Source organism: Aedes albopictus, chromosome 3, assembly GCF_035046485.1.
Source record: "Aedes albopictus strain Foshan chromosome 3, AalbF5, whole genome shotgun sequence".
Classification (NCBI taxonomy): Eukaryota; Metazoa; Arthropoda; class Insecta; order Diptera; family Culicidae; genus Aedes; species Aedes albopictus.
Window position 1 is genome coordinate 110,214,990 of NC_085138.1, and position 25,695 is coordinate 110,240,684.

General features: G+C 41.5%; 2 protein-coding genes across 2 annotated transcripts; one reads left to right on the top strand and one right to left on the bottom strand.

Moving 5' to 3' along the window:
- The first annotated feature begins 2,274 nt into the window (after positions 1-2,274).
- Positions 2,275-24,903, top strand: LOC115267959 (ATP-binding cassette sub-family B member 6). Its single transcript, XM_029875800.2, has 5 exons — positions 2,275-2,536; positions 13,398-14,641; positions 22,974-23,149; positions 23,221-23,426; positions 23,493-24,903. The coding sequence occupies exons 2-5, from the start codon at positions 13,423-13,425 to the stop codon at positions 24,433-24,435; spliced, it is 2,544 nt and encodes an 847-aa protein (XP_029731660.1). The 5' UTR covers positions 2,275-2,536; positions 13,398-13,422; the 3' UTR covers positions 24,436-24,903.
- LOC109622686 (uncharacterized) lies at positions 18,307-22,967 on the bottom strand. The gene is made up of 6 exons (XM_029852564.2): positions 21,794-22,967; positions 21,604-21,731; positions 21,217-21,534; positions 20,550-20,760; positions 20,145-20,489; positions 18,307-19,748 (listed from the first exon to the last, which is right to left on the bottom strand). Exons 1-6 carry the CDS (start codon positions 21,957-21,959, stop codon positions 19,270-19,272), a joined length of 1,647 nt encoding a protein of 548 aa, XP_029708424.1. The 5' UTR covers positions 21,960-22,967; the 3' UTR covers positions 18,307-19,269.
- Positions 24,904-25,695: the final 792 nt, after the last annotated feature.

A 25,695-nucleotide genomic window follows, 5' to 3' on the forward strand; every position in this document is an offset into this window, starting at 1 on the left:
GCGGCGAAACCTTTTTTCACAAATAATTTTTTTTTCACCTTTTTAAATCGTTAGTTTAAGCAAAACATGCTTTTTAATTTCGCAATTATTTATTTAAAAATGAAGACGTAATAGTATCAGCTTGTCTTCGTCACGGGAATAAAGTTTCCATAAAATTTATAATTGTTATTGATATGATTCAGCCACAGTCAATAATCGTTCCTGGATTTTGATGCTGACCTCAAAAACATGGCCGCGTGACAGGAGGCTGATGCTCAGGTTCATCAAGCAAACGCCTGGCAATGGGAAGCAGCCACCGTCATCGAGCGCATCGGGAAAGTCAACTACAATGTTTTCCTGGTGGACAGACAACGTTTGATCCGGTCACACGCGAACCAATTGAAAAAGCGTGCGGCTGATCCAGTCCGTACCCTTGATTCCACACCGCTCTCCGTCTTCGTGGATGAGTTCGGACTATCCTGTCCAGCCTCTTGTCACCGCAATACTGCCCCACAGGAAAATAACGAGCCAACATCTCTGGTTCCCACTTCCAGCCGCCTCGTTGAACTCAATAGCGGCGGCTCGGCGGCTTGGTTCCCCATGACAGCGCAAAGTTTGTAAACAAACATAATTCCAGGAGCAAAAATCAAAAGCGGCGAAACCTTTTTTCACAAATAATTTTTTTTTCACCTTTTTAAATCGTTAGTTTAAGCAAAACATGCTTTTTAATTTCGCAATTATTTATTTAAAAATGAAGACGTAATAGTATCAGCTTGTCTTCGTCACGGGAATAAAGTTTCCATAAAATTTATAATTGTTATTGATATGATTCAGCCACAGTCAATAATCGTTCCTGGATTTTGATGCTGACCTCAAAAACATGGCCGCGTGACAGGAGGCTGATCCTGTCCGACACCGGTTCGTCATCCACATCCAGGCCCGCGACCGGGTAATCCAGCAGTTCCCGCTACGCCCGAACCAGATTCTGGCGACTCGGAATACTTTTCTGAGTCCGGTTCCGAAGAAGCTGCAGCTCCGCCACCGAATGTAAACAATAACAGACCGAGACGGACAACACGGCTGCCAGCGAGATTCGAGCCGTACTATCTCAGCTAAAGGGGGGAGATGTTAGGTGTGATCATAGCACACCGCGCAAAAATTCAAATTTGAATTCGTTACCATAGCAACACGTTTTTCCATCACAGCAACCTGCGCGTTGCCCGAGCCTCACTCGGTCTCTTTTGTGGTGAACACTAGTCAAGTCAAGACGTTAAATAAATTAGCTCGTAATTGAATTAGTAAACCACGTTTTTTCACTGTTTCGGCTGGTTCCGAAATAAATCGTTTTTTGGCCGGAACACAACATAAGATGATACTAAACCGGGCCCCGTGGTATCGAACTGAAGATCTTCACGTCGAGGCGAACATGGAAACCGTCGACCAATTCATCAATCGCATTTGGGAGAAATTTCGTGCCAGTTGCCAGTTGTCGATTAATCCACTAATCGAAGGCATTCTGAATGACTAAAGCATCTGTGATATATATATATATATATATTTTTTTAATTCTGTTTTCTTGGTTTTTTTTTGACTTGCTAGTTGTATTTTTCCAAGATGTAAATATCAATGTTTGTTATATCAATTCTTTATGTTTTCTGTATTGAGTGTTGCTAAATGGTGTAGTTGTAAATGAAAAATCTGTATCTCTACGTAAGCCAATGACTAACATATTTGATCAAATAAATAAATAAACAAATAAATAAAAAAAAAAAAAGGCTAAAAAAATAAAAATTATATATTTTCAACTACGGTTAATAAAAACGTCAAAAATTGAGTAAATATGTACTCTTGAACCATAATTTGTGATTTAAAACAAGAATCCCGATAGGACTTTAGGAGCCTATTGACTGTCTTATTAATTGCAGTTTTCTGCGAATAATCACTTCCTCATATGTAATTCTGCAAACAGAGGTTAAATTTTTACAAGTCCTGACGGTTATAGTGAGTCGTTATTTATGCCAATTACTCAAAAGAGAGTAAAGCTGCTGAATTTCATAAACTGAGTCAAAAGTTACTCTCCTTGATAAAATATTCTTACTCAGTTTTTGACATATTGGCAAAAGTTTCAAAGTGAGTAGAAAACTACTCACTTTAGAGTAGTTCTGAACGAGCGTGTAGCTCCTTTTCAAATGTAACGCGCCTGTACGGTGTAACGTCCAAACCCCCTAATTCCCAAACCTGAACCGGTTCGCAGTGTTTTGACGTCTCTCCCGGTCGGTGCTGCATCAGTCTGTTCGCGACGTCAGTCGCAGCTCGACCGTGGATTGATTCGGTAACCAAAATAAAAATTGAAATTTTCCTCATCATCGTCTTTCGTGGCTCGGCGGGTCAGAAATTTATTTTCCGCAGCAAGTTTCTTCAGCGGGTACTGTCGTGTGCAAACAAGTGTGCAGAAATTTCGCGGCGAATAGTCCGGCGCAAATTCCGGATCGGAGAAAGAAAGCCATTTTCATCGGGTGTTGACTTTCGCGTTGCGTTCCTGCGAGAGGGGTTGAAGGTAAGTCTCGCCTGTGCCTGTGGGGTTCGTCATGTTGTTTACCGCTGATGATGTTGGGACAGTTCCGAGTGCTAATTTGATAAAATATTGCAACCGATTGGTACCTGAGCTGAGTTAAGGGACGTGATGTAATTAGAGTGATAGTGAAACGTAATTCAAAACCGGGTTTCGATTTACTTTTTGAACGCTGGGTTTGTGTTGGTTCAAATTAGTATATGTATCTACTTGTACATAGATAGACGGATAATTTCACGGCGCTAATTATATCACAAATAAACGCACGATGACAATCAGTTTTTCGTTCTGTTTGGGCCAAAAATCTAAGGGCTTCTGCTATTGAGGACCGTGCGCGCTTTTTTGATGATTCATATGTCGTTTTCGTTTTTGATTCAGTTCCAACCTGGGTTGGAACTGGATGAGATCACAGTTTCAACCCCAACCCGACTTCGGTTTCGCTTGTACTAAAGTTTGTTTGACGTTTGTTTGTTTACACATTTTCCGCCAATCCAGTTCCAACCCAGGTTCAAAAACGAATTCGACAATAGTTGAATGATTGAGCGCGAAGAGGAAGACGTTTTTGATGGCCCGCTTATCAGACAGAACAGGGCTTGAACTTTGAGGGAAGAGTAACATAAAAATTGAATGAATTTGTCTACGTCACGTAGCTGTGGAATGATAGCATTTAACCCAAGATTGCACCCGGCTTCAGTAAGTTGCACTTTTTCAGTGTCTACCACTAGCCGTTAATTCGCCCACTCTAAAGTGCAAAAGATATGTATGTCGAGAGTTGTGCAAAAGTTCTTCACCCCGTGTGGAAACTGATAACTACTATCTTCGAGTACTTTCTAGAGCCGTTTCGTAATTCGGGCCGGTGATTATCCCCTAGTTGCATTCCAACCACCTGTCTGAAACTGAAACCAGTTTTCTTTTGCACTATTGGAGATCATAGTAACCGGTGGGTTTTGAAGAACGTAGCAACCCGTGATAAGAACCGAGTACAAATCCATACAATGATGTAGCGTTTTTTTTTAGATGAAGCCTGTACAAACATGTCAAAACATAGGGAATTCAGCTACCTTGTTGGAGTCATGTTTGGAAAAAAAATTCTTAAGAAATTTTTTTGGGATAGTTTTTTATGCAACCTTGTTAGTGTTAATAAAAAATCTGTTCTGTGCTGTGAGTTGATTGTTAAAAAATATCCTGGATAGAATTCCGGTGGATGGTTAAAGTGACTGCCTTTGACGCCGATGACCTGGGATTGAATTCAACTCCTTCGTGTTATGTTTTACAGTTAAGAATTACGACTGCTTTGATTAAATGGTAGAACAAGAATGAAGAGGGGTACTCACTAAACAGATTAAATTGCTGCGTAAGCCATGATTTTCTGCTTATTTGAATTGTTATTACGAAAAAAAACGAAGCACTTCAAATGCATATTAAAATAAAGCATATTGTAATGGAACCTTACAAATGCGTAATAAATTAGGACATCACACTTGGACAAATACAACGCAGAACAGATATTTTGCCCTGTTACCCTATTGGATAACAATTCCCAATGACAGGATGACGAGGTTTCATTAATGTTGTTGGTCCATCAGTCAATCCTGTAATCGTATTTTCTCTGGCAGGTTGCCTTTTGTTCGCAACATTAGTTGCTTTAATAGCTTGAGTTTTGTCTAGGAATTTCTAATCCTAAGGGGGTATCCTGATTCGGGTTTCATCACTAGAGATCTATAACTTGAAGTCTGTGCCAGGGAAAGGTTTACATCTCTGGTACTCAATCACGGCCCGAAATGGCCTGAATGTTGGCATTCGAAATAGGATTGCGGGCCTCTATTCTGCCAGAGCCCTATAAATGTGCATTAATTCTAGGTGAATATTTACAAGTTAAAATAGCAAATTTCTACCTACTAGCTTTTATAACTAAACGCAATACGATGAAATTGAATATAATAACATTATATTCTAAAAGCATTATTTAACTCTTCAGCAATCACGCTGTTGTATTTTGTACAATACGTTAAAAAGCAGATCTGATCTTCATTAATCAACGTGGTGCTAGTAGCGGTGACCAATTTCTGAAAGATTAAGGATTTTTATTCATTCGTACATTATTTTGCAGTTTTTTTTTTGATAATGTCTACAAAACATTTATAAGAAATTATAGCTGAACTCTTATGGAAATTACAAACTCTTTTGAGGACTAAACTAGAATTTCCTGGTTCTTGTATAAGGCCTTTTAAAATTATCTTCCAGTACTATTCGCTGGTGGAATTCATCCAGAAATTCTTGAAATAATTTAAAAATATCATCAGGTAATTCTGGAGAATTTCTTGGGTACATCCCTGAGAAGATGATTGAAGGATTAACAAAATTTCCGAAGTAATTCCTGCTGAATGAATTTTGAATGAGAGGAATTTCTGAAGAAATCATTTGAGGAATTCTTGGAGCAATCCCTGGAAGATTTCCTGGATAAATCTCTAAAAAAACACCTGCATGAATCCCTGGAGCAATTCCTACAGGAATGCCTGGAGGAAGCCCTATAGGATCCCTGGAGAATATCCCGGAGGAATCCCTGGAAGAATTTCTGGAAGTCTACCTGGAGGAATTCCTGTATAAATAATGGGAGGAATATCTGAAGACATCTCTAGAGGAAATCCTACAAAAAATCCTAAATAAATTTCAGAAGGAATCCTTGGAGGAATTCTGGGAGAAATCTCTGAAGGAATTGCTGAATGAATGCCTGGAGAAACTATTCTGAACAAATTCCTGGCGTAATTCCTGGAAGAATTCTTGGATGAGACCCATCACGAACTTCTGGAGAAACTTCTTGGATGAATTCTAGGAGCAATCCCTGGAAAAATTCCTGGAGAAATCTCCTGAGGAATCCTGGCAGGAATTGCTGGAAAAATTTCTGAAAAAAAATCCTTGAGAAATTCCAGGAGAAGTTCCTGGAAGAACCCTTGAAGGAATTTCTGGAGGATTCCCTGGAGGAATATTTTGGAATATCCCCGGAGAAATTCGTCGAGATGTTCCTGGAAGAATCCCTGAAGCAATTCCTGGACGAATCTCTGGAGGATTTGAAAAATTCCTTATAGTATTCCTGGAGAATTTCCTAGAAGAACCTCCGAAGAAATTCCTAGAGAAATTTCTGGAGGAATTGCTGACATAGTTTCTGGAGGATGTCCAGTAGCAATTCCTGAAGACATTTCTGCGGTATTTTCTGGAGAAATTCCTGGAAAAAATCCAAGAGAAATTCCTGGATAAAATCCTGTAGGAATTCCTAGAGGTTATTCTGTGGGAATTTCTGGAGGAACCTTCAGAGGAATTCTTGAAATAATTACTAGATGAATTTCTAGAGAAATCTCCAGAGGAATGCTGGGAGATTTATATTTTTGTTTTTTTTTTTTTAATTTTTGATTTTGAAAAAATCCCCTGAGAAATCCCTGAAGGAATTTCTAGTGGGAATTCTGGAGAAATCCGCGAAGGAATTCCTGATGAAATCCCTGGGATGATCCTTGTAGAAATCCCTGGATAAAATCCTGGAGGAATTCCTAGGAATTCCATGCCTCAAAAGTCCAGCTTATTGGACGCAGCGGGTTGATTTCTCCAACAGGGGAGAAAAAAAATCCTAGAGGAATTCCTGTCGGAATTGCTGGAGGAAGCCATGATGATTTTGCTGAAGGAATTTCTAGAGGAATTCTTGAAATAATACAGCATATTTTAATGTAGAAATCTAGGGGAATTCTGGGAAATTTCTATTATTTTTCTATTTCTGAAAAAAAAAATCCCTTGAGAAAATCCTGAAGGAATTTCTAGCGGAATTTCTGGAGGAATTGCTGGAGAAATCCTCGAAGGAATTTCTGAAGGAATCTCTGGGGGAATCCTTGAAGAAATTTGTGAAGAAGTCCTTGGAGGAATCTCTAGAGGAATTCCTGCAGGAATACCTGGATAAATCCCTGAAAAAATGCTGAATGTATTCCTGGAAAATTTCCTAGAAAAAATTCCTAGAGGATTTGCTGGAAGGATGATTAGAGAAACTTCTGGAGGAATATCTGGGGAAATCCCTGGAGAATTTCGAGGAAAAATCTCTGAAGCAATTCATGAAAGGATCTCAGGAGAAATTCCTGTATAAATGCCTGGAGGAATCCCTGAAAAATTCCTGAAAGTATTCCTGGATAATTTTCTGGAAGAATTTCTGAAAAAAATCTCCAGAAGATTTTCTGGAAAAATTCCTGGACTAATTGCTGACGTAATTTCTGAAGGATGTCCAGGAGCAATTCCTGGATCAATTCCTTGAGAAATTGCTGGAGGAATTTCTGAAGAAATTCTTATGGTAATTCCTGGAGAATTTCCTGGAGGAGTTCCTTTGGGAATTGCTGGAGGAATCATTGAAGGAATTCCTAGAGGAATGCTTGCAACAATTACTGGATGAATGTCTGGGGGAATCTCTAGAGAAATTCTGGGAGAAATTTATGAAAAATCCCCTGAGAAATTCCTGGAGAAACTTCTAGAGAAATTCCTGGAGAAATGCTCGAAGGAATTTCTGAAGGAATCCATGAGGGAATCCTTGGAGAAATTCGTGGAGAAATCCCTGGAAAAAATCCCTGAAGAAGTTACTTGAAGATTTTTCAGCGGAATTCCAAGAAGAATTATTCCAGCAATCCCTGAAAGAATTCTTGGAGGAATACCTAAAAAAATATCTAGAAGGTATTCCTAGAGATAATCCAGGATGAACTTTTGAAGAATTTCCTGAAGAAATCGTGGATGAATTGCTGACAATATTATTCCTTGATTAATTCCTGGTGAACCCTGGAGAAACTCTTGGATGAAATTCTGGAGGAATGCCTGCATGGATTTCTGGAGGTATCCCAGGAGAAACTCCTGGAGGAGTCCCTGATGCAATTCCTGGAGGAATCTCTGCAAGAATCCCTGGAATAATGCCTGCAAAATTTCCTGGGAGAATGCCTAGGATAATTCCTGGTGGAACTTTTGAAGGATTTTCTGATGTAATGCCTGGAAAAATCTTTGGAGGAATTCCTGTATTAGTCTCTGGAAAAAATCCCTTGAAGATTTCCAGGATAAATTTCTGCAGGAATTCGTAGTGGAATTCTTGGAAGAATCCCGGAAGCAATTACTGGTCCTGGAGGAAGTCCTGAAGAAATACACTGAGGAAACCATGGAGGATTTCTTCGAGGAATCTCTAAAAAAAATCTTGTAGGAATTCTCGGATGGATCCCTGGAAGATATACTAGACGATATACCTGTAGAAATTACTAAAGGATTCTCCAGAGGAACTCCTGAAGAAATCTCTAGAGGAATTTCTGGCGGAATATCTGGAGGAATCTCTAGGTGAACTCCTGGAGGAATTATTAGAGAAATCCTTGCAGGAATTCCCAAAGAAATCCATGGAAAAATCCTAGAGGAGTTCCCGAAGAAATTAGTGGATGAATCTTTCAAGGAATTCGTAGAGGAATACTAGGAATAATTCCTGTAGAAATCGCAGATGAAAATTCTTTGGGTGATTTTAGAGGAATCCATAGAAGAGTTCATGAAAAAACTCAAGAAGGAATCCCGGAAGCAAGTTCAAGTGGAATTCCTAAGGCAATCCCTAAACAGTTCCTGAAGGAAGTACTGAATTAAATTCTGAAGGAGTTCCTTAAAGTATACAAGGAGGAATTCCTGAAGGAATGCTAAGAATAGTTCCTGGGAGGCTCTTTGGAGGAATTTTTAAATAAGTTGTTCCAGAAAGAAGCACAGAAGGAATTCCCAAGTAATGCCCTGCAGAAATTCTAGGAGGAATCCCTAGAGGATATCCTAGAGGAATTCCTGTAGGTATTAACGGAGCAATCTAGAAACACACCTGGAGAAGTCTCTAGAAGAATTCCTGGAGAAATATCTGGAGAATTCTCTACAGGCATTTCCTAAGAAATCCCTGGAATAATTCCTGGAGCAATCTCTGAAGTAATTCGTGGAGGAATCCCTCGAGAAATTCCTGGAGGAATCCCAGGAATAATTCCTGAAGAAACCCCAATAGGAATCCAAGAAGCAGTTCCTAGAGGCATTCCTAAGGAAATCCCTAAACAGTCCCTGGAGGAAGTACTGGATTAATTTCTGGATGAGTTCCTGAAAGAATTCAAGCAGTTCCTGAAGGAATTCTAAAAAGTGTTCTTGGGGGAATCCTTAGAGGAATTTTTTAAATAATTCTTGGAGTTGTTCCTGAAAGAAACACAGAAGAAATTCCCAGGTGAATCCCTGGAGGAATTTTTGAAGGAAAACCTGGAGGAATTCATAAAGAAATGCCATGGATTTTTATTTGGATGGACTCTCAAAAGAATGTTTTGTACAAAGGAACTCCTGGATTAATTTTTAGCTTATCTCTGGTAAAATTTCCTGTAAGGGTTTCTGGAAGATATTCCTGCTGAAATACTTTGTTTGTTCACGCCCCCTCCTGCGCCCTCTGGCTACGTCCATGACTGTGAATGAAACGGTGGAGTTCGAACGTGTTCGATTGGATGCCGAAACTTTTGCAAAATTGAAAATTTAAGAATCGATTTGAGTGCCGTTGTCGGTAACTACTATTTGAGGACAACCAAAACCTGCGATGCATTCGTGAAGTTTTCTTGTGGTCGTTATTGCTGTTTAACTGGCAACAGCAAATATTTCAGGCCATTTCAAATGAGCATCCACTATAACCAGAAAATACCGTCCTTGAATTGGTCTAGCGTAGTCCAGATGAAGCCTGGTCAACGGTTGAGAAGGTATAGGCCACGATGATAGAGTAGTCTTCACTGAAGTTTTTGAAACGGCTGCTTAGTCACTACACTTACGTATGTAGTCTTTAATGTGAGCATCAACGTTAGGTCAGTAGATGAAGCTTCTCGCTATCGATTTAATTCTCTGCATTCCGGGGTGCCCTGCGTGCAATTGCTTGAGGACTGCATTCTGCAAAGACAGTGGTACTACCATACGATCCAGGAACAATGAGGCATTCGTCTGCTTCACACAACGACTCGCGCCGTTTGAAGAAACACTGAAGTTCATTGGCTTTTGGTCCAGTTGTTCCGAAGATGTCGCATGACGGATTGGAGAGTTTTTTCCTGCTTCGTTTCTTGCTGAAAAAAAAACTATCTTAGTCTTCATCCGGCGTGGAATGTTCACCGATCGATCGTGACAGGACATCAGCATACCCAAAACTGTCACTAGAGTTAAATCTTCTTCTTCTTCTTCTTTGTGGCTCTACGTTCCCACTGGGACTTGGCCTGCCTCGCTTCAACTTAGTGTTCTTTGAGCACTTCCACAGTTATTAATTGAAGGGCTTTCTTTGCCTGTCATTGCATGAATTTGTATATTGTGAGGCAAGTACAATGATACACTATTATGCTCAGGGAATCGAGAAAATTTCCCGACCGGAACTGGAAGCGAACCCGCCGTCTCCGAATTGACGATCCAAAGCCTTAATCACTAGGTTAACTGGAGACCCTAGACTTAACTGCCAGCTTCAAATCGTACTGCAGGAGAGTTAACGCCCATTTTTGCAGTATGTTTGTTGTATGAACTGGTATTCCATTTCTTGATCCAAATATTGCCAATCTTGATCCAAATATGGTTCGCTGGGGGCCGTCTTGACACCAGGGGAAAGCCGGTTAAATTGGAATATGCCTTTGTGAGTGTTGATTGATTGCATCTTCTTGGACTTTTCTGTGACTTCTACTTGTAGATAAGCATCGGATAAATCGATTTAAGTGAAGTACTTCTTGCCAGCCAGCTTCGCAAACAGGTTCTGTGGTAACCGTAACGGATGTTCATTCGGTTCCAAAGCTTCGTTCAGTCCGGTGGAATAGTCTGCGCAAATTCTCACTTTGCCGTTCGGTTTTCGTACAGTAACGATGAGAGCTGCCCACTCAAAGTATGGAATTGGCAAAATGTTTCCCAAGCTTTGTAGACGATCCAGCTCGGCTTTAATCTTCTCTGTTGATGCACACGGAACTGGACGCTTCCGTATCTGACTTGACTGATAGCGATACCTTCTTTTTCGTGCACAATCCAAGCTCTTCACTGAACACGTTCTTGAACTTGGATCGTAGACGCTAGACAACTTCTTCCGATTTTGAATGTGATTTTGAGGAGACTTGATTGCAGATTGCGTTGAACGGAAATGTCCCACAATCCAAAAAGGTGCCGAATAAGTTGAGATTGTCCACGTTTGTGACGTAACATCTTCCTTGCTTCACGACGCTGTTAAGAGTAACGGTACATTCTAATTCGGCTGAGACCCATGATGCGTTAACAACGTTGATGGGTGCTGAACTTCAAACGGGGCTGCCCATTTGTTTGTACACGTCCGATGAAATCACAGTGATGTCGGTTGCGCTGTCTAGTTGAAGTCCTACTGGATGTCCATTGATCTCCAGGTTCATGAACTTACGTCTGGCTGCAATACTGACCTGATTGAAGATATACAGGCCTTGTGCATTAACCACAACGTGGTTCTTGAATGATCGCTTCTTCTTCCTATCCTTTTGATTGAAACAAGGACAATCATCTTCCTTATGTCCAGTTTTCTTGCAGGATTTGCACTCTTGCTGGAGATAGGGGTAATTCTTCGAATAATGCATGTCGCCGCATCTCCAACATGGTGTGTTCGGAATTTCGGATTGCGGGTTGTTCTTGTGCGGCAGTTTTGATGAACTTTTCACTGCACAAACGGTTTGTTTTCCTCCGGTTTTCTCGATCATAGCGGTGTCTCGTTTCAGATTCAGGAGTCTCTGGCATTCCTCGGCTAGCGAGCGTAAAGTCATCGGCGTAGCGGGATTGGAAAAATGAGGCGCACAACTTTCAGTCTCAAAATGTACAGTGCTCCTGGGAGCTTGCTTGCAATGTGGCTCCCGTACATGGGACTACAGCGCGTGTACAATTGTACATCAACTCTGGGCACAACTCGCAGAGAGTGAACCGCAATTCCAGAAAGACCGGGTACATCAGCTTGTAGGAGTACGAGAATGCGCTGCTCCAGTTGGCGCGGCTGTCTCAAGAGTACATAATGCGTTTCGCAGGAGATAGCAAGTTTGTTCCGGGAGGATCAGATTAAAGATTCTTCCAAAATATCGGCTCTGAATCCCAGTTTCGTAAACCCAAAAACATCCTATGGTTATCGACCACCGTCATCCCCTTGCTTCGATGATAATCCAGCACTACCATCTGAAGATGCTCCATTCTGGATAGCAGCTAGTCATCGCCAGCATCAGAGAGAGATTATGGATTCTGAAAAATTGGAAGCTCACGCCGAATATCCTCCATGAGTGCGTCACTTGCTTGCGAATATCAGCAACAAGTAATGACAGAACTGCCGCCGTAGAGAGTGAATCCAGCACCACTCATGGTTAAAGTGGATTACTGCGGTCCGTTCCTGGTTTCCTTTCCGTCGTAAACTGAGTGCACTATGTGCTCCCGTAAAATACTTTAAGGTGGTTCATGTCGAGCTAGTTACTAATTTCACTACGGAGGCGTTTCTGGCAGCCTAGAAGCGTTTCACCGCCCGGCGAGGACGTCTGACACTGATAATGTGCGACAACGTTAAGGACAGACTTTTTAGAGTCCCAAAATGGCCGCCACAATGGCCGACTTTGGCACCTACTCACGATTTCGAGGGCACAAATCTCTTCGTAAACAAAACCAGTGCACCTGAGCTTTTTATTTTAAGCTAATTACAAGTGAGCAAGAACAGAATAAGGAAATACATTGTTGTTTGAAGCTTGCTTCTTGAGATTTGTGCGTCTGAAGTTTCGATGCAATGTTGAAGCGGGATTTCAAGACGTTTGTCCTTAAGAATATCGTTGGATCTAAGCGAGAACTTCGACAACTGTTGAACCTGTTTGAGCAGCAGCAGTTCCAGTACGCAGTAGCCTACAACGCCGCAGCCGAGAACATTGAATTTTTATTCATCCCGGCTAGATCACCCAAGTTCGATGGTCTGTGGGAAGCAGCGGAGAAGAGCTTCAGGACTTCGTTCAAAGTTTTTGGAACACGACGGTCGAAGCGGTATTGAACTCCAGACCTGTCACTCCGGTCAATGATAGTCTTGGCAGTTTCTAGTTCATCGACCACTGACGGCCATCGTCGAACTCGTTTGGGAAACAATCCAGGCTAATCGTCTCTCAGTCTGGCAGAAAGCGCGAGATTACACCCAGCAACTGTGGAAGAAGTTGGCTACACAATACCTCTCCGACTTGCACAACCGGGCGAAGTGGACAAGGCTTCGCAACATGTTTACAAAAATTAACTCTTAGCGTGTACACACCAACTTCCGTATTGAAATCAGAATCATTTTCCTGTCTATTAGTAGTCGTATAATAGAATACTATAAACAGCTTTGTAAGAAAGAGATACCTACAAAACAAGTACGTTGGAGCCCAACCTCCTGAATCAGTTGTTTTGCACTTCCAGAAACTACGTTCAAAATATGAGCAAAATCGATTAACGCTAAGGGGGCGCTCAACGAGCTTGAAAATAGTATAGGGAAACATGGCTAAATCTATGCAGATATCTTAACTTTTCGATTTTTGACGCTAAATAGCGCTGTAAGCATTCAATAATTAAAACCTTTGGTATTCTTATAGGTGACTATATACCAAATAACTTTGTCGAAGATTGCAAAGTGATGCGACGTCTGTGAAAAAAGTTATACCCTAGGTTAAAGAAAAGGCGAAACTTTTTTCACAGATGATTCATGAGTTAGACTTGGCATTTTTCGATTGTTTTGTTTTTCATATGAGTGTGGGCAACCATAATTAATGCATTATAAACTCCAGCTTCGTCAACCAATAGAGTAATCGTTACCATATTCTCCTTTTTTCAGCCCACATCTCTCCAGCGGCAGCACCATGCAGCCCCTGCAGTACTGTCCGAGCAATGTGTCCATGGCGGTCGTCTGGTTCAACCATGGCATTTCGCAGTGCTTCCTGGACACGGTCTCGGTGGCCACCATCGGCAGCTTCCTGCTGCTGTTCGGAACCATCCAGCTGATCATGTACCGGCGCTACGGAACCGAAATAAGCCCGGTCCAGATCCGACCCTCCAGGATGTACATCTTTCAGGTGTTCCTTTTGATACTGCTACCGTTGCTGTCCGTGGTTCGATTCATTCTGGAAGGATTCGTATTCGAAGGAGCTCAAGTGTACGGCTTCATGATTGTCTCGGTCTGCGTGACGCTCTTCATGTATCCGTACTCGATCCTGCTGCTGGTCAAGGAACGGCACTACATATTGCCATCCGTTCCGACCCGAGGCCATGGCTTGGTCCTCTTGCTTTTCTGGACCCTGCTGTTCATCGTCCAGAACGTGGCCTTCGTCAATCTGAACTACGACAAGGCCTGGTTCCACCTGGCCAGCACCAAAGACAAAGTCGAATTCGCCCTCTTCGTCCTGCGCTACACGGCCACCCTGTTTGTGTTCGTCATCGGGCTCAAAGCTCCGGCCATCACTTCGACCCAACTTAGCGAAGAGTATCAGAATCTCGCGCAGGACCAAGAAAATCAATCTACGTTCCGAAATGCGTGGACGAAAATGCGCACCCTAATGCCATTCCTGTGGCCCAAGAAGGACTTCCTGCTGCAGTTCCGGGTGATCATGTGCTTCGCATTGCTCCTGTCCGGGCGTGTCATCAACCTGTACGTTCCGATCTACAACAAGAAAATCGTTGATAGCCTCTCGGAGCGCCCGTTGGTGTTCCGCTGGGACTGGGTCCTGATTTACGTGGCGTTCAAGTTCCTCCAGGGCGGTGGAACCGGATCCATGGGCGTCCTAAACAACCTGAGAAGTTTTCTGTGGATCCGCATTCAGCAGTACACGACCCGTGAAATCGAGGTGGAACTGTTCCGCCACTTGCACAGCCTTTCACTTCGGTGGCATCTGAACCGCAAGACGGGTGAGGTTCTGCGGGTAATGGACCGCGGAACGGACAGTATCAACAATCTGCTGAACTACATTCTGTTTTCGATTGCACCGACCATTGTGGACATTCTGGTGGCTGTGGTGTTCTTTGTGATGGCGTTTAACTGGTGGTTCGGATTCATTGTGTTCCTGACGATGACGCTGTATATTGGTGAGTTAATTTAGCAAATTGCTACAGTGGAACTGATGGGGAATATAAGATAATTGGGTGTCGACACAAGCGGCAATTTTCCGTACGATAGGGTACACTCTTTGCCGGGTTTTCTAAGTATAATCAAAGCTCATTACGAAGACTAGACCATTTCTGATGATAATGAAAAGCTTTTTATCTGAATGCTTTGAACCAGACCAGTGGAAATGTTAATCTGAAGTGATTATTTCTTATTTTAACAAGGGAAAGCTACGATGGGGTTCCCAGTGATGTCAACCAGTTTTTTTTTATTGGATACTACATACGGAAATACGGTTTGACGAAGCAAACCCTCCGTCACTGTCTGCATACGACCAAAGTTCCCACCAATGCTGCAACTCTGCTTAGACAGATTTTTTAGATACTTCGCCACCCCTTGAGATGACTCAGAACAATACAATTTTGTTTGACGACATAACTCAAAACTATTCCAGTACTGTTTGTGTAAGTGGCAGCTCTGATGTCAACCTGAAGCTTTACCCAATACTTTGATACCGGAATTGCTGGCTGAGGGCCAATTAAGGTTTGTAATGCTCCAGTGCGAGCTAACTCATCGGCCAATTCATTTCCAGCTATGGAAGAATGGCCAGGTACCGATACAAGGTTAACAGCGTTTGCTGAATTCAGCTCCTAGATTTGAGTTCGACAACCTATAACAAACTTTGACCTAGAGTTGGCTGAAACAAGTGCTTTGATAGCAGCCTGGCTAACTAAGCAGAAGTATATTACTTTGCCCATTACGTGCTGTTCTGATTGCACTCCATACATAAGAGCAAAGATTTCAGCAAACGGTGCAGTGTCTACCAAGTGAATAAGACTGACGTGGCCTTAGCTCACGAAAATATACACCAGCACCTGCTCGACCTTCGAGAAGGGAGCCATCAGTGTAACATACGATGCTGTCTGAAATACTTCTTTGCAGATAACCAGATGTCCACTCCTCCCGGGAAGGGAATTTCGTGGAAAATGTCCTATATGGAAAATTACAAGCAATTGTAGGATCACTTGGAGCAAGGACAATTTTGTCCCAATTCATCAAAAGTGGAAACAACGAGGTGTGTGTTGATGTGCTGTTCACAGGAGTTTTCTCTAGTAGACCGAGTACCCGTCGACGGAAAGTGCAAGAAAGTGCTTCTTGTTTGAGATGAATGTGTAGTGAAGCAACGTCAAAGAGAGCTTCGAGCGCTACCGTGGAAGTTGAACAGAACGCTCCAGACATCGCCATTAGGCGCATCCTTTGGAGATGGCCCAACTTTAATTGGAGCGTTCTCATTTCATTCTTTTGCCACCACACAAGACATCCATAGGCCAATATTGACCGAACCACAGTTGTGTATATCCATTTGATATACTTGGGTTTTAGACCAAATGTTCGCCGGCATTGCTCGAAGGCCATACAAACTTTCTTGGTTCTGAACTCAATGTGAGGTGCCCAGGAAAGCTTGGAATCAAGAATAACTCCAACGTACTTTACCTGTTCACATCGATTTCAGAATCAAATTGACGCAAAGGTCGAACGCCATCACGGTTTCGCCTTTCCGTAAAAAGAACAATAGATGTTTTACTCGGATTAACCGAAAGGGCATATTGGCGACATCAACCCTCAACTACCTGAAGGGCACTTTCCATCAGGTCGAAAAGGGTGCTGATGCACATACCGACTAACAATGTTAGGTACACGGAGAAGAAATCTTAGTAAACTTTATTAAATTTACTGTTCAATCAACTAAAATTTCCTATTAATTTAGAGATAACTAAAATATAGGTTCAATTCAACTATAATGAGGTTATAAAAACTATATCATATAGTTGAATCAATGATTATTTTTAATTGTTTCGAATAAACAGTGTTATTAGCTCTACTGTGTTAATTGTTGAATGAACTATTACTTAGTTGAAAAATTTGACAGCTCAGTTCATAAATTAGTAGAATCAATTATATTTTGTTTATGATTTGTAAAATTCTTATAGTTCTTTTGACTAATAAATGATAACTTCAAATTGTTTTTTAACGAGTTTTATTTATTCTCACGACTTACAAGCAATCATGGCTTAATTCTTCTATTCCGCTAGCGTACCGGTAATCGGACTATTAATGCTGACAAAATTACACATTCTCAAGTATACATTTTCATTTACATTATGAACATTAATTGGTTTTGAATCGATTTTTTCTATGTTCATTATAATTTTTAGTATATCTTGTTTCGCGAGCACAAACGACTGCAAATGTTCATCAAACTTTGTTGAACTGAACGGATAACAAAACAAAATAATATCTGTGTCTTCGCGTAAAATTATAGCCTCAATTTCATAGACATTCCTCATTAATTTCTTTCTTACGCAAAATATGGTGCCCTTCTCATACAATGAATTCTGCTTAGTGAATTTTGATAGAATTTGGAATGATTTTGAACCCCTGCTAGTAATATAATCCATCAGTGGTTTACAAATATCGGGAGGCTGCCCATTATATTTGTTCTCATTTTTTATTACTATGAAGGGTGAAAGAAAATCATCTTTAAATACTTCGAACGCATACTTAAAACTAAATTTTGAAATTAGGGATGCACACATATTGCGCTTATTGCAATTTACTCTGCAATATTGTTTTGCTTCTTTGTGTTTTGCCTCGCATCTCATACCCCATTGCCTCCGAAGACTACCAGACATATTTATTGCAGTTGCATAATGCACTATGTTATGATGTTTGGGTTTGAGTGTGTCTTCGAACAAAACTACATAGTTAGAGTGATGGAATTTAACTAATCGCTTCAACTCATCTAACAGTTCAACAGGAATGTCGTGAAGCATGATTATATCGAATATTTGTATAAGGCTGCATAAATATAGCCACACTGGATCATCACGTGGAACCAAATTTCCAATCATTAATGGCAGAAATCGAGTCAAAGTATTTATCTCATTTGCAGTCATTTTAACTTTTTGTTTGGCTAGATTCGTGTCTTTGATGTCGTTGGGAATATTAGCTGAGTTCAAATGACCGTAAATAAACAAATTTTTACGGCAGTTCAAATCATCCAAAGTAAAGAATTTTTTCTTGTACACAAAATAGTTTAGACAATGGGATAATCCATACAGACAAATTCCCTCTGAGACATCGTGCATTGTATCAAAATAGATATTGGTAGATACATGAAACGAGGGTATTTCATTCAGTACACAGTTTCCTTTTATACCTGTTCTGGATACGTCGTTTACAAGAACATCCTCATCATACATTGCTTTTGATCTCATACAGTCCAAAAACTCCTTACAATCTTCTTCTCTATCTGATTTTGACCGTTTGCAAGCGCGACAATAGAAATTTGCTGAAGGCGATTCCGCTAAATTAAGTACTTCACTAAGCCCCAGATTGTCTCCAGTGACGAAACCGATCATAAAATATACACGAATTTCATTTCCCTCATACATGATCTTCAAACCGTTAGTTTCCAAATCCGAAAATATCTCTACCAATTTGAAAAACGTTTGACTGTTTCCAAACCGTTTTCGATCTTCTGACAGGAAAAATCCAACTACGTGTATATTTTGGAGTTTTGCAAGCACATGTGGAGGCAAACAAGGAATGTAGTAGTAAACTCCACAAATTTTGGTACTACTCGCATGTGGAGACACAGTGTCGCTAGTGGTGAAATCATCAATGAATAAATTAATAGGAATTACAATTCTTTCTTTTGCGTCTTCTACCTTATCGCGCCAGATTTTGCCGTCTACCAATGATCTGATAACTCCGTCTGTTGAAGGTTTTAAGCAATCGAAAATTGCATCCATCATCCCTGCCGATTCCAAGTATTTTTTCAAATGGAAACCGATCGGCATCAAAACTCCTTTAACATCATCAACTATCATATCAAGCTTATGGTCGATCACGCCAGGCCGTAACTCACTACTTATGGTAAAGTAAATCGGATCTTCATAGAGTTGCATGGATTTCAATTGACGAACAAACTGGTATTCTGAATGTACATTGGAGAACATCGCAAACATAGAACTCAAAGCATCCTTTCCTAATGAGGAAATGAGTCCGGCATCTGACATTATATTTACAACATTTTCAATCGGTTTTAAAATATTGGCACGAACATCCTCTTGAAATTCAAAGACGAGCTTACGAGAGACGGAACTCTTGTCTAACCATTTGAGGTTGAATCCAACGTTTAAACGTGAAAATTCTTGTGATAACTTCTCGATGTTAATTAGTGGTGCCGGTTCGCTTCTATTTCCTAATTCATCTGGTTCAACTATTTGCTCATTTTCTTCTTTTGTTGCATCGTTTAAATTGTTTTCGCTTACTAAGGAATCGCGTTCTAATCTGTTATTTATCAAACACATTTCACTTTCATTTACGGTTGTTTCTCTGTATTTTCTACTTTCAATTTCACCTGCTCCGTTCCTAATATGTTTCTTAACGTGGGCTATAAAAAAACATCTTACGCTAAATCTTCTTCCGCAATTCAACTCTGAGCAAGTATACACGTCGATCGGTTCATGCAGCCGTCGTAAATGGAGACTGAAGAGATTGGGGCATGCAGTCTTCCAGCTGCAACCGGGAATGAAACATTTAATCATTTCGAAGGCAGATGGTTACGAAGCGTCGAAATAAGCATCAGAGTTCTGGCTTTATATCGATCATTCGGAACGTCAAAATCGTAGAAGTAGCTCGCGATGAACTGCCAGGGTCCCGTAGCTTCCAACGGAAAGGCTATTCCATAGGCCTTGTATATCTTGAAAGTGATGTCCAGAGCCTTCAGGAACGTTTCAGCTTTGTAAGCGATATCATTGAAGCACACGATGAATTGATTGGCTCCCCTGATGTCCTCGCCGACAACTACTATCACTGGATAATCCGGCAGTCCCCTCTTTCGGTTTTGATTGTGAAGGCGTGCAAGCTCCGTCTCGTACTCGGTCAAGGATTTCATGAAAACAATGCTGCTATCACAGACTTCCTGAAGTGACGGCTTCCATTTTGCTCCATTCGGAAGGCGCATGACTACACTGGGCCAAACGTAAAGAATAAGTGTCGCTGTGATGCAATCACGGGAATCTGACAGAAACAAAATATAGCATTGATAACCTGTTTAGTGAATCTATTGAATAACGTTTTAGTAAAAAAATCAAGAAATGCAACTACTGCTACTGTGGGATTAGAATCTAATATAAACGCACTGTAGATTTCTTCCTAAATTAGACCAACATACTATGTTTAGTATGCCTAAAAAGTGTGATGAATGTGCACATTTGCTTGGGATCGTCTCGATGTCTTCGGTGCACTTGTTCCTCGATTTACAAGGAACACACCAAGCCACCAACTCGATCCAACGCAAACCTGCCCTGTAATCACATTTAAAAGCGGTGTGCACACACTGTACCAGTCCAATTCTGGGTCAAATCAACAACAACGTTGAAAGTATTTAACAATACAACGAAAGTAGAATCTTACCGTCGTTCAAATCATCGTGATTAAGGAAGTCGCATAGAGGTTTCCCTTGTGGTGATACTTCGTTGCTGAAGACAACTTGTGCACGGGTTCGAAAGTCCACGAACCGATTGAACAAAAGATCAACCTTTTCTGGAAATTTCTGGTGGAAGTCCACCTTTACAAGCTGGTACCCGTCGCCTGTTCGCAGCACCGGATACTCTTCCAGAATGCTCTGATATGATGGCACCTCCAGTTTGCCTATTTCGTACAACCGTACCGTACTAGTCGCCTCCCAACGCCTTTTCAGATCTTCCCATTCGTCGTGGTGATGCTTAAACCATCTCTTAGATTCCTGATATGCAGTCACTGTAAAGAGTATATCTGAATAACCGGATTGATTCTACATATTAGAAGAAAAAAATATACCTGCTTCCTCGGTGATGTTGACATCCAGCTGCAAAGTCGGGTTTTCCTGCTGATCTGGCCTCGGTGGGTTCGATGTAGGGGTTTTTGTCACTTTATTGCCGCTCGACAGGTAATTATTATTACGATCGTACAGGCAACCTTTGGGCACACGTCCAAATTTGATTTTTTTGCCACTTGGGTCACGACAAAACGCAGGTTGATACCAGATGTGCTGCAATAGTAAATAATAATATTATGATTATATTCTAATGACGTTTGTTCTTGAGGCATCTATTTGTAGCGTAACATAACAAAATAGCCTATATCTTATAAGAAGTCGTTGCTAACTTAGATTCAATAATTCAAAAACATTTACTTCTTATTAATTTAAAAACTAACTTCCAAGAAATGCCTATTTTTTAGTTGAGAGTTAAATTGTAGATTTCAAATTATAAATTTCAGCTGTCAGTGATATCTAAACCGAAGCGTTTAGTAGTCAAACTGATATTGGAATAGGAACTTTTATAAAAATAAGCGAGGGGGATGCTTCAGAAACATGCACAATTGTACTTGTTCCATGATAAATCAATATCGTATTTACTGCATCTCAAGGGGTACACTTGCGCATTGGATAAGTGACTATTTTGTCAATGTTTTTTTCTTCCAAACACAAAATATGGGCACTTACCTGCTCGGTTGTCGGAAATAGCACAGACAATTCCGCTGATCTGTTTATAAGCTCTTCTCTGGTAAGCTTTCCGAACTCGTCGGTGAATTCGTCAACGATTAGGTGCGTTATGAAAATCCGGTCCTTTTTAGATAGAATGTTGGTGGTTTTGAACTGTTCCAGAATTTGAATCCCTTTCTTGGATCGGGAAATCAGATTCTGGGCCGTCCATTCAGCTCTCGGCCGCGCACCAAGGGACGTTTTTGACGAAGCGCCGTTTTTGTACGAAGAGCTACTCTGGCAGATCTCCTTCAAGGGTTTTGAAACTGGTCGTAGACCCTGCAAAGGAATATAAACAATCAACATTAAAGTAAATTCTGAGGATTCCAGAGTTATTAATGAAATTACCTGGGAAATTCGCCATTTATTTAATCCATCAATGGATTTCGTACGGTCCGCCAACAATGGCGGTGGCAGTAGTGCTTCCACTTCTTCTCGCTCAATGATACTCAGCGAGGCGATATCGTAGCCGTTTGCTGAAATCAAGAAATAATAATGAAAATTGGATGTCCCGACTAATAATTTTATTAGCACTTACTGAGGAATTGTTCAATGGCCTGATCCGAGAGGTTGAATGATTTTAACAAGTTCAAAACATCCTGATCTAGCAGAACTTCTACCTCAATCAACTCTTCCACAATATTTTCACTGTTAGACGCCATTTTGGAAAAACGAGAAAACGCGCTTGGAGTCGGCATCGGCATTTACATGATTCATTCAACTATACTTCACTTATTTATAAAGATAGTCAATTGAATCAACCAGAAGTTTAGTTGTAATTAATATTTCATTGTTAATATTTGTATATGGTTGTTTTGATAATAAAACATGATCCGTGTAACTGTAGAAAAAAATCCAAAATAACAAAAAATCTCATTCAAAATAACTATCAGCTTATTAGTCCAAATAACTATCAGAAATATTATCTCAACATGCCAAAAATCTTCTCCGTGAAGCTAACCCTCGAGCAGTCGCGTCTTTTTCATCTACCTGCAGCGACGCTGCGCTCAGGCTGTGTACCGCATGCGTGCATTTTTCATGGTGCGTGTACTCAGTACACGACGCGACCGCTCCCGGGTTAATGTCTGAGCTGCTCCAGATAATTAGCGGAAGGTCTTTTGAAATGCGAGTTGTTTGGAAGCATCCGTAGGGAATGGTTCATCATGCGGTAAACAAACCAAACAATTGACGTATTTGCTGTTGAAGTTTCCAACAGATAGGGTATCGCGCTACTTGGGCGGTGGTTTTCTTCGTCTGTTATTTTCGTCTGTTTTCCACTGTAACTCGGTCAATTTTGAACCGATTGACTTGAAATTTTGTACACGGGTAGATACTATACCTATCTCACCGCATTCCAAGAATTGTGTCAATTGGTTCAAGATTGACTGAGTTATAATGGAAAACAGACGAATATAGAAGCCACCGCCCAAGTAGCGCGATTCCCTACATAATTTGTTTTAGCACAAACATTTCTAGTCGTTAGTTCAGAGGTGAGTGTAGCAACGATTGCGCTGTTGACAAGCACGCATGTTCGAGTCATGACACGCGATTTTGCCATCACAAGGTTCCCGAGACAGCATCAGGTATTCCCCCAGGACTCTTCCTGGATATTTTCCAGGAATTCTTTTAGGTGTTTCTCACAAGAGTTCTTCATTAATAACATCGGACTGACATACTAACAATAAGGATAATTAATTTCTTCTTTTCCTATTCCGCAGTGGCCACCATCATGGTAACCGAGTGGCGTACCAAGTTCCAGCGCCGTATGAACCTGGCCGACAACCAGCAGAAGGCTCGCAGCGTCGATTCTCTGTTGAACTTCGAAACCGTCAAGTACTACGGTGCCGAACAGTACGAGGTGGACAGCTACCGGGAGGCCATCCTCAAGTATCAGGTTCGTATCAATTCTCCTGCATGTGTCCTTTGCGGAGATCCATAATTTCAAACTTTATACGTATCTCGTAGGACGAAGAGTGGAAATCCTCCATCACGTTGAACATTTTGAACACCATGCAAAATATCATTGTCTGTGGAGGTTTGCTGGCTGGATCGCTGCTTTGCGCCTATCTGGTTGTATACGAGGAAGGACTAACCGTCGGTGACTACGTGCTGTTTGCCAGTTACATCATTCAGTTATACGTACCGTTGAACTGGTTCGGAACGTTCTATCGGTAAGTTGCGGGTATTTATTGCAAGTGCCTCTTTCTAATAGTATGTTATTTTATCTCGTCAACCAGTGCCATCCAGAAGAACTTCGTCGACATGGAGAACATGTTCGATCTGATGCGCGAAGAGCAGGAAGTAATTGACGCTCCGGGAGCCGGAGAACTGGCGGTGATCCGCGGCGGTGGTATCGACTTTTCCAACGTCACCTTCGGTTACACGCCGGAGCGGTTCGTACTGCGGAATGTGAGCTTCACGGTGCCGGCGGGTAAAACCGTGGCCATCGTTGGTCCATCCGGTGCAGGTAAGAGTACGATCATGCGTCTGTTGTTCCGATTTTACGATGTGGAAAGTGGAAGCATCTCGATCGATGGCCAGAATATCAAAACTGTGAAGCAGTCTTCGTTGCGCAGGGCGATTGGGGTGGTTCCTCAGGACACTGTACTTTTCAACAATACGATCAAGTACAATATTCAGTACGGCCGGATCGATGCTCCGGAGGTGGACGTGATCATGGCCGCCAAGAGTGCCGATATTCACGAAAAGATCCTCACCTTCCCGGAGCAGTACGAAACTGCGGTCGGTGAACGAGGTTTGCGATTGAGTGGAGGCGAAAAGCAACGAGTGGCCATTGCTCGTACTATTCTCAAATCTCCGTTCATTGTTCTGCTGGATGAGGCCACCAGTGCGTTGGACACCCAGACGGAACGGAACATCCAATCGGCATTGGCTAAGGTGTGTGCCAATCGGACGACGCTCATTATTGCCCATCGACTGTCGACGATCATTCACTCGGATGATATCCTGGTCCTGAAGGACGGCGTCATTGTTGAACGTGGTCGCCACGAGGCGCTGTTGGAGAAACAGGGCGTCTATGCCGATATGTGGAATCAACAGCTGAAGAATTTGGAAAGTGGATCGTCGGGCGATGAGCAACCTTCGCAGCAGCAGGGGCTGAGCAATGGTAAACCGGTAGCGAATAGCGGGGCTGCTGCCCACCATCACCACCACCACTAGACAAGACTGTAGCATAAGGGTGGTCTATCATGATTTGGAAATCAAACTAGAGAATTTCAAGGTCTTCGTGAATTCACGGAGTAATAATTTGTTGATCTGGTATTCCATAATTTATAACAGGTCACCCTATCCTAGCATTATAGAAACGTAAGAATCGGGATAGCGAATTGGAAACATATTTTCCAAAGTGATGGAAATCAGAAGAAAGGAAGCTTGGAGAGCGTGGTAGGGCCGAATTGCTGATTGCTCAATTGCCTATGATGTTAATTTTCAAAGTAAACAGCAGTGCCTAGCCAGAACAGATGTGATGTACAAAGATTTAAGGACGAATGATCAAAATGTGGCGACACATACCTACTTACGTATGTGTGCAAGAGATGATACTTTATAACCGTTAGTTAACTTATTGTGCACTGATTTTCTTTCAGAACACTTTGAATGTGATTAGTGGACGACATGAATATTGTAGAGACGTTGTCTTATTCCTCATCGTCAGTGGCGGTATCACATCCTTGAAGTCCCAGAAATAACGCTTATCTTTCTTTTTATCAATTTCTCCATTCGAAGGACTTGGTGGGCTTCTTCGCTTCGGATTCGTATGCAGAAGGTCCTGGATCCAATGCCTGACCCAGTGGTGTAGCAAGGGGGGTGCGGAGGGTGCGGTCCGCACCGGGCCCCCAAGTTCAGAGGGCCTCCAAATCAGAAAACACTCGTTTGAATAAAGTTTTTTAAAAAGCGATAGTTTCCGATGTGTATAAGTTCAATACTTGCTATCATATAAGTTCAATACTTACTATGAATAGTTTTTAGAATGGAGCACACAGATGGCTAATTTGTAGTCCTTTTATTAACAATTTTAAATGTGCACATTTTATTCAAGTAGTTTAGTTAGTAAAGTTTTGATTAGTTTGATGATTATTCTGTTTACCTACAGGGGCCCAAAAATACAAAAAAACACAGATTAATCCACCAAGTGGTGATAGTGCCTTTCTCGTCGAATATGTACTCATGAACTTTTCGTCGACGTTAGCCAAAATGTTCCTGAATCCTGAAAACACTTCATGTAGAAAAGCAACAATTTTAACAAAACCATCATCGATTTTCGAAACTTATTGCTGATACATATTCCGATGTTATGTTCAACAGCAAAACAGAGCTGAAAAATATCAGACCTCTCAGTTGATTGCTTGACCACCTTAACCCTAGTCGTGTCTTGGGGTCATTATGACCCCATTCCATCTACTACGGTAGCGGGGTGAG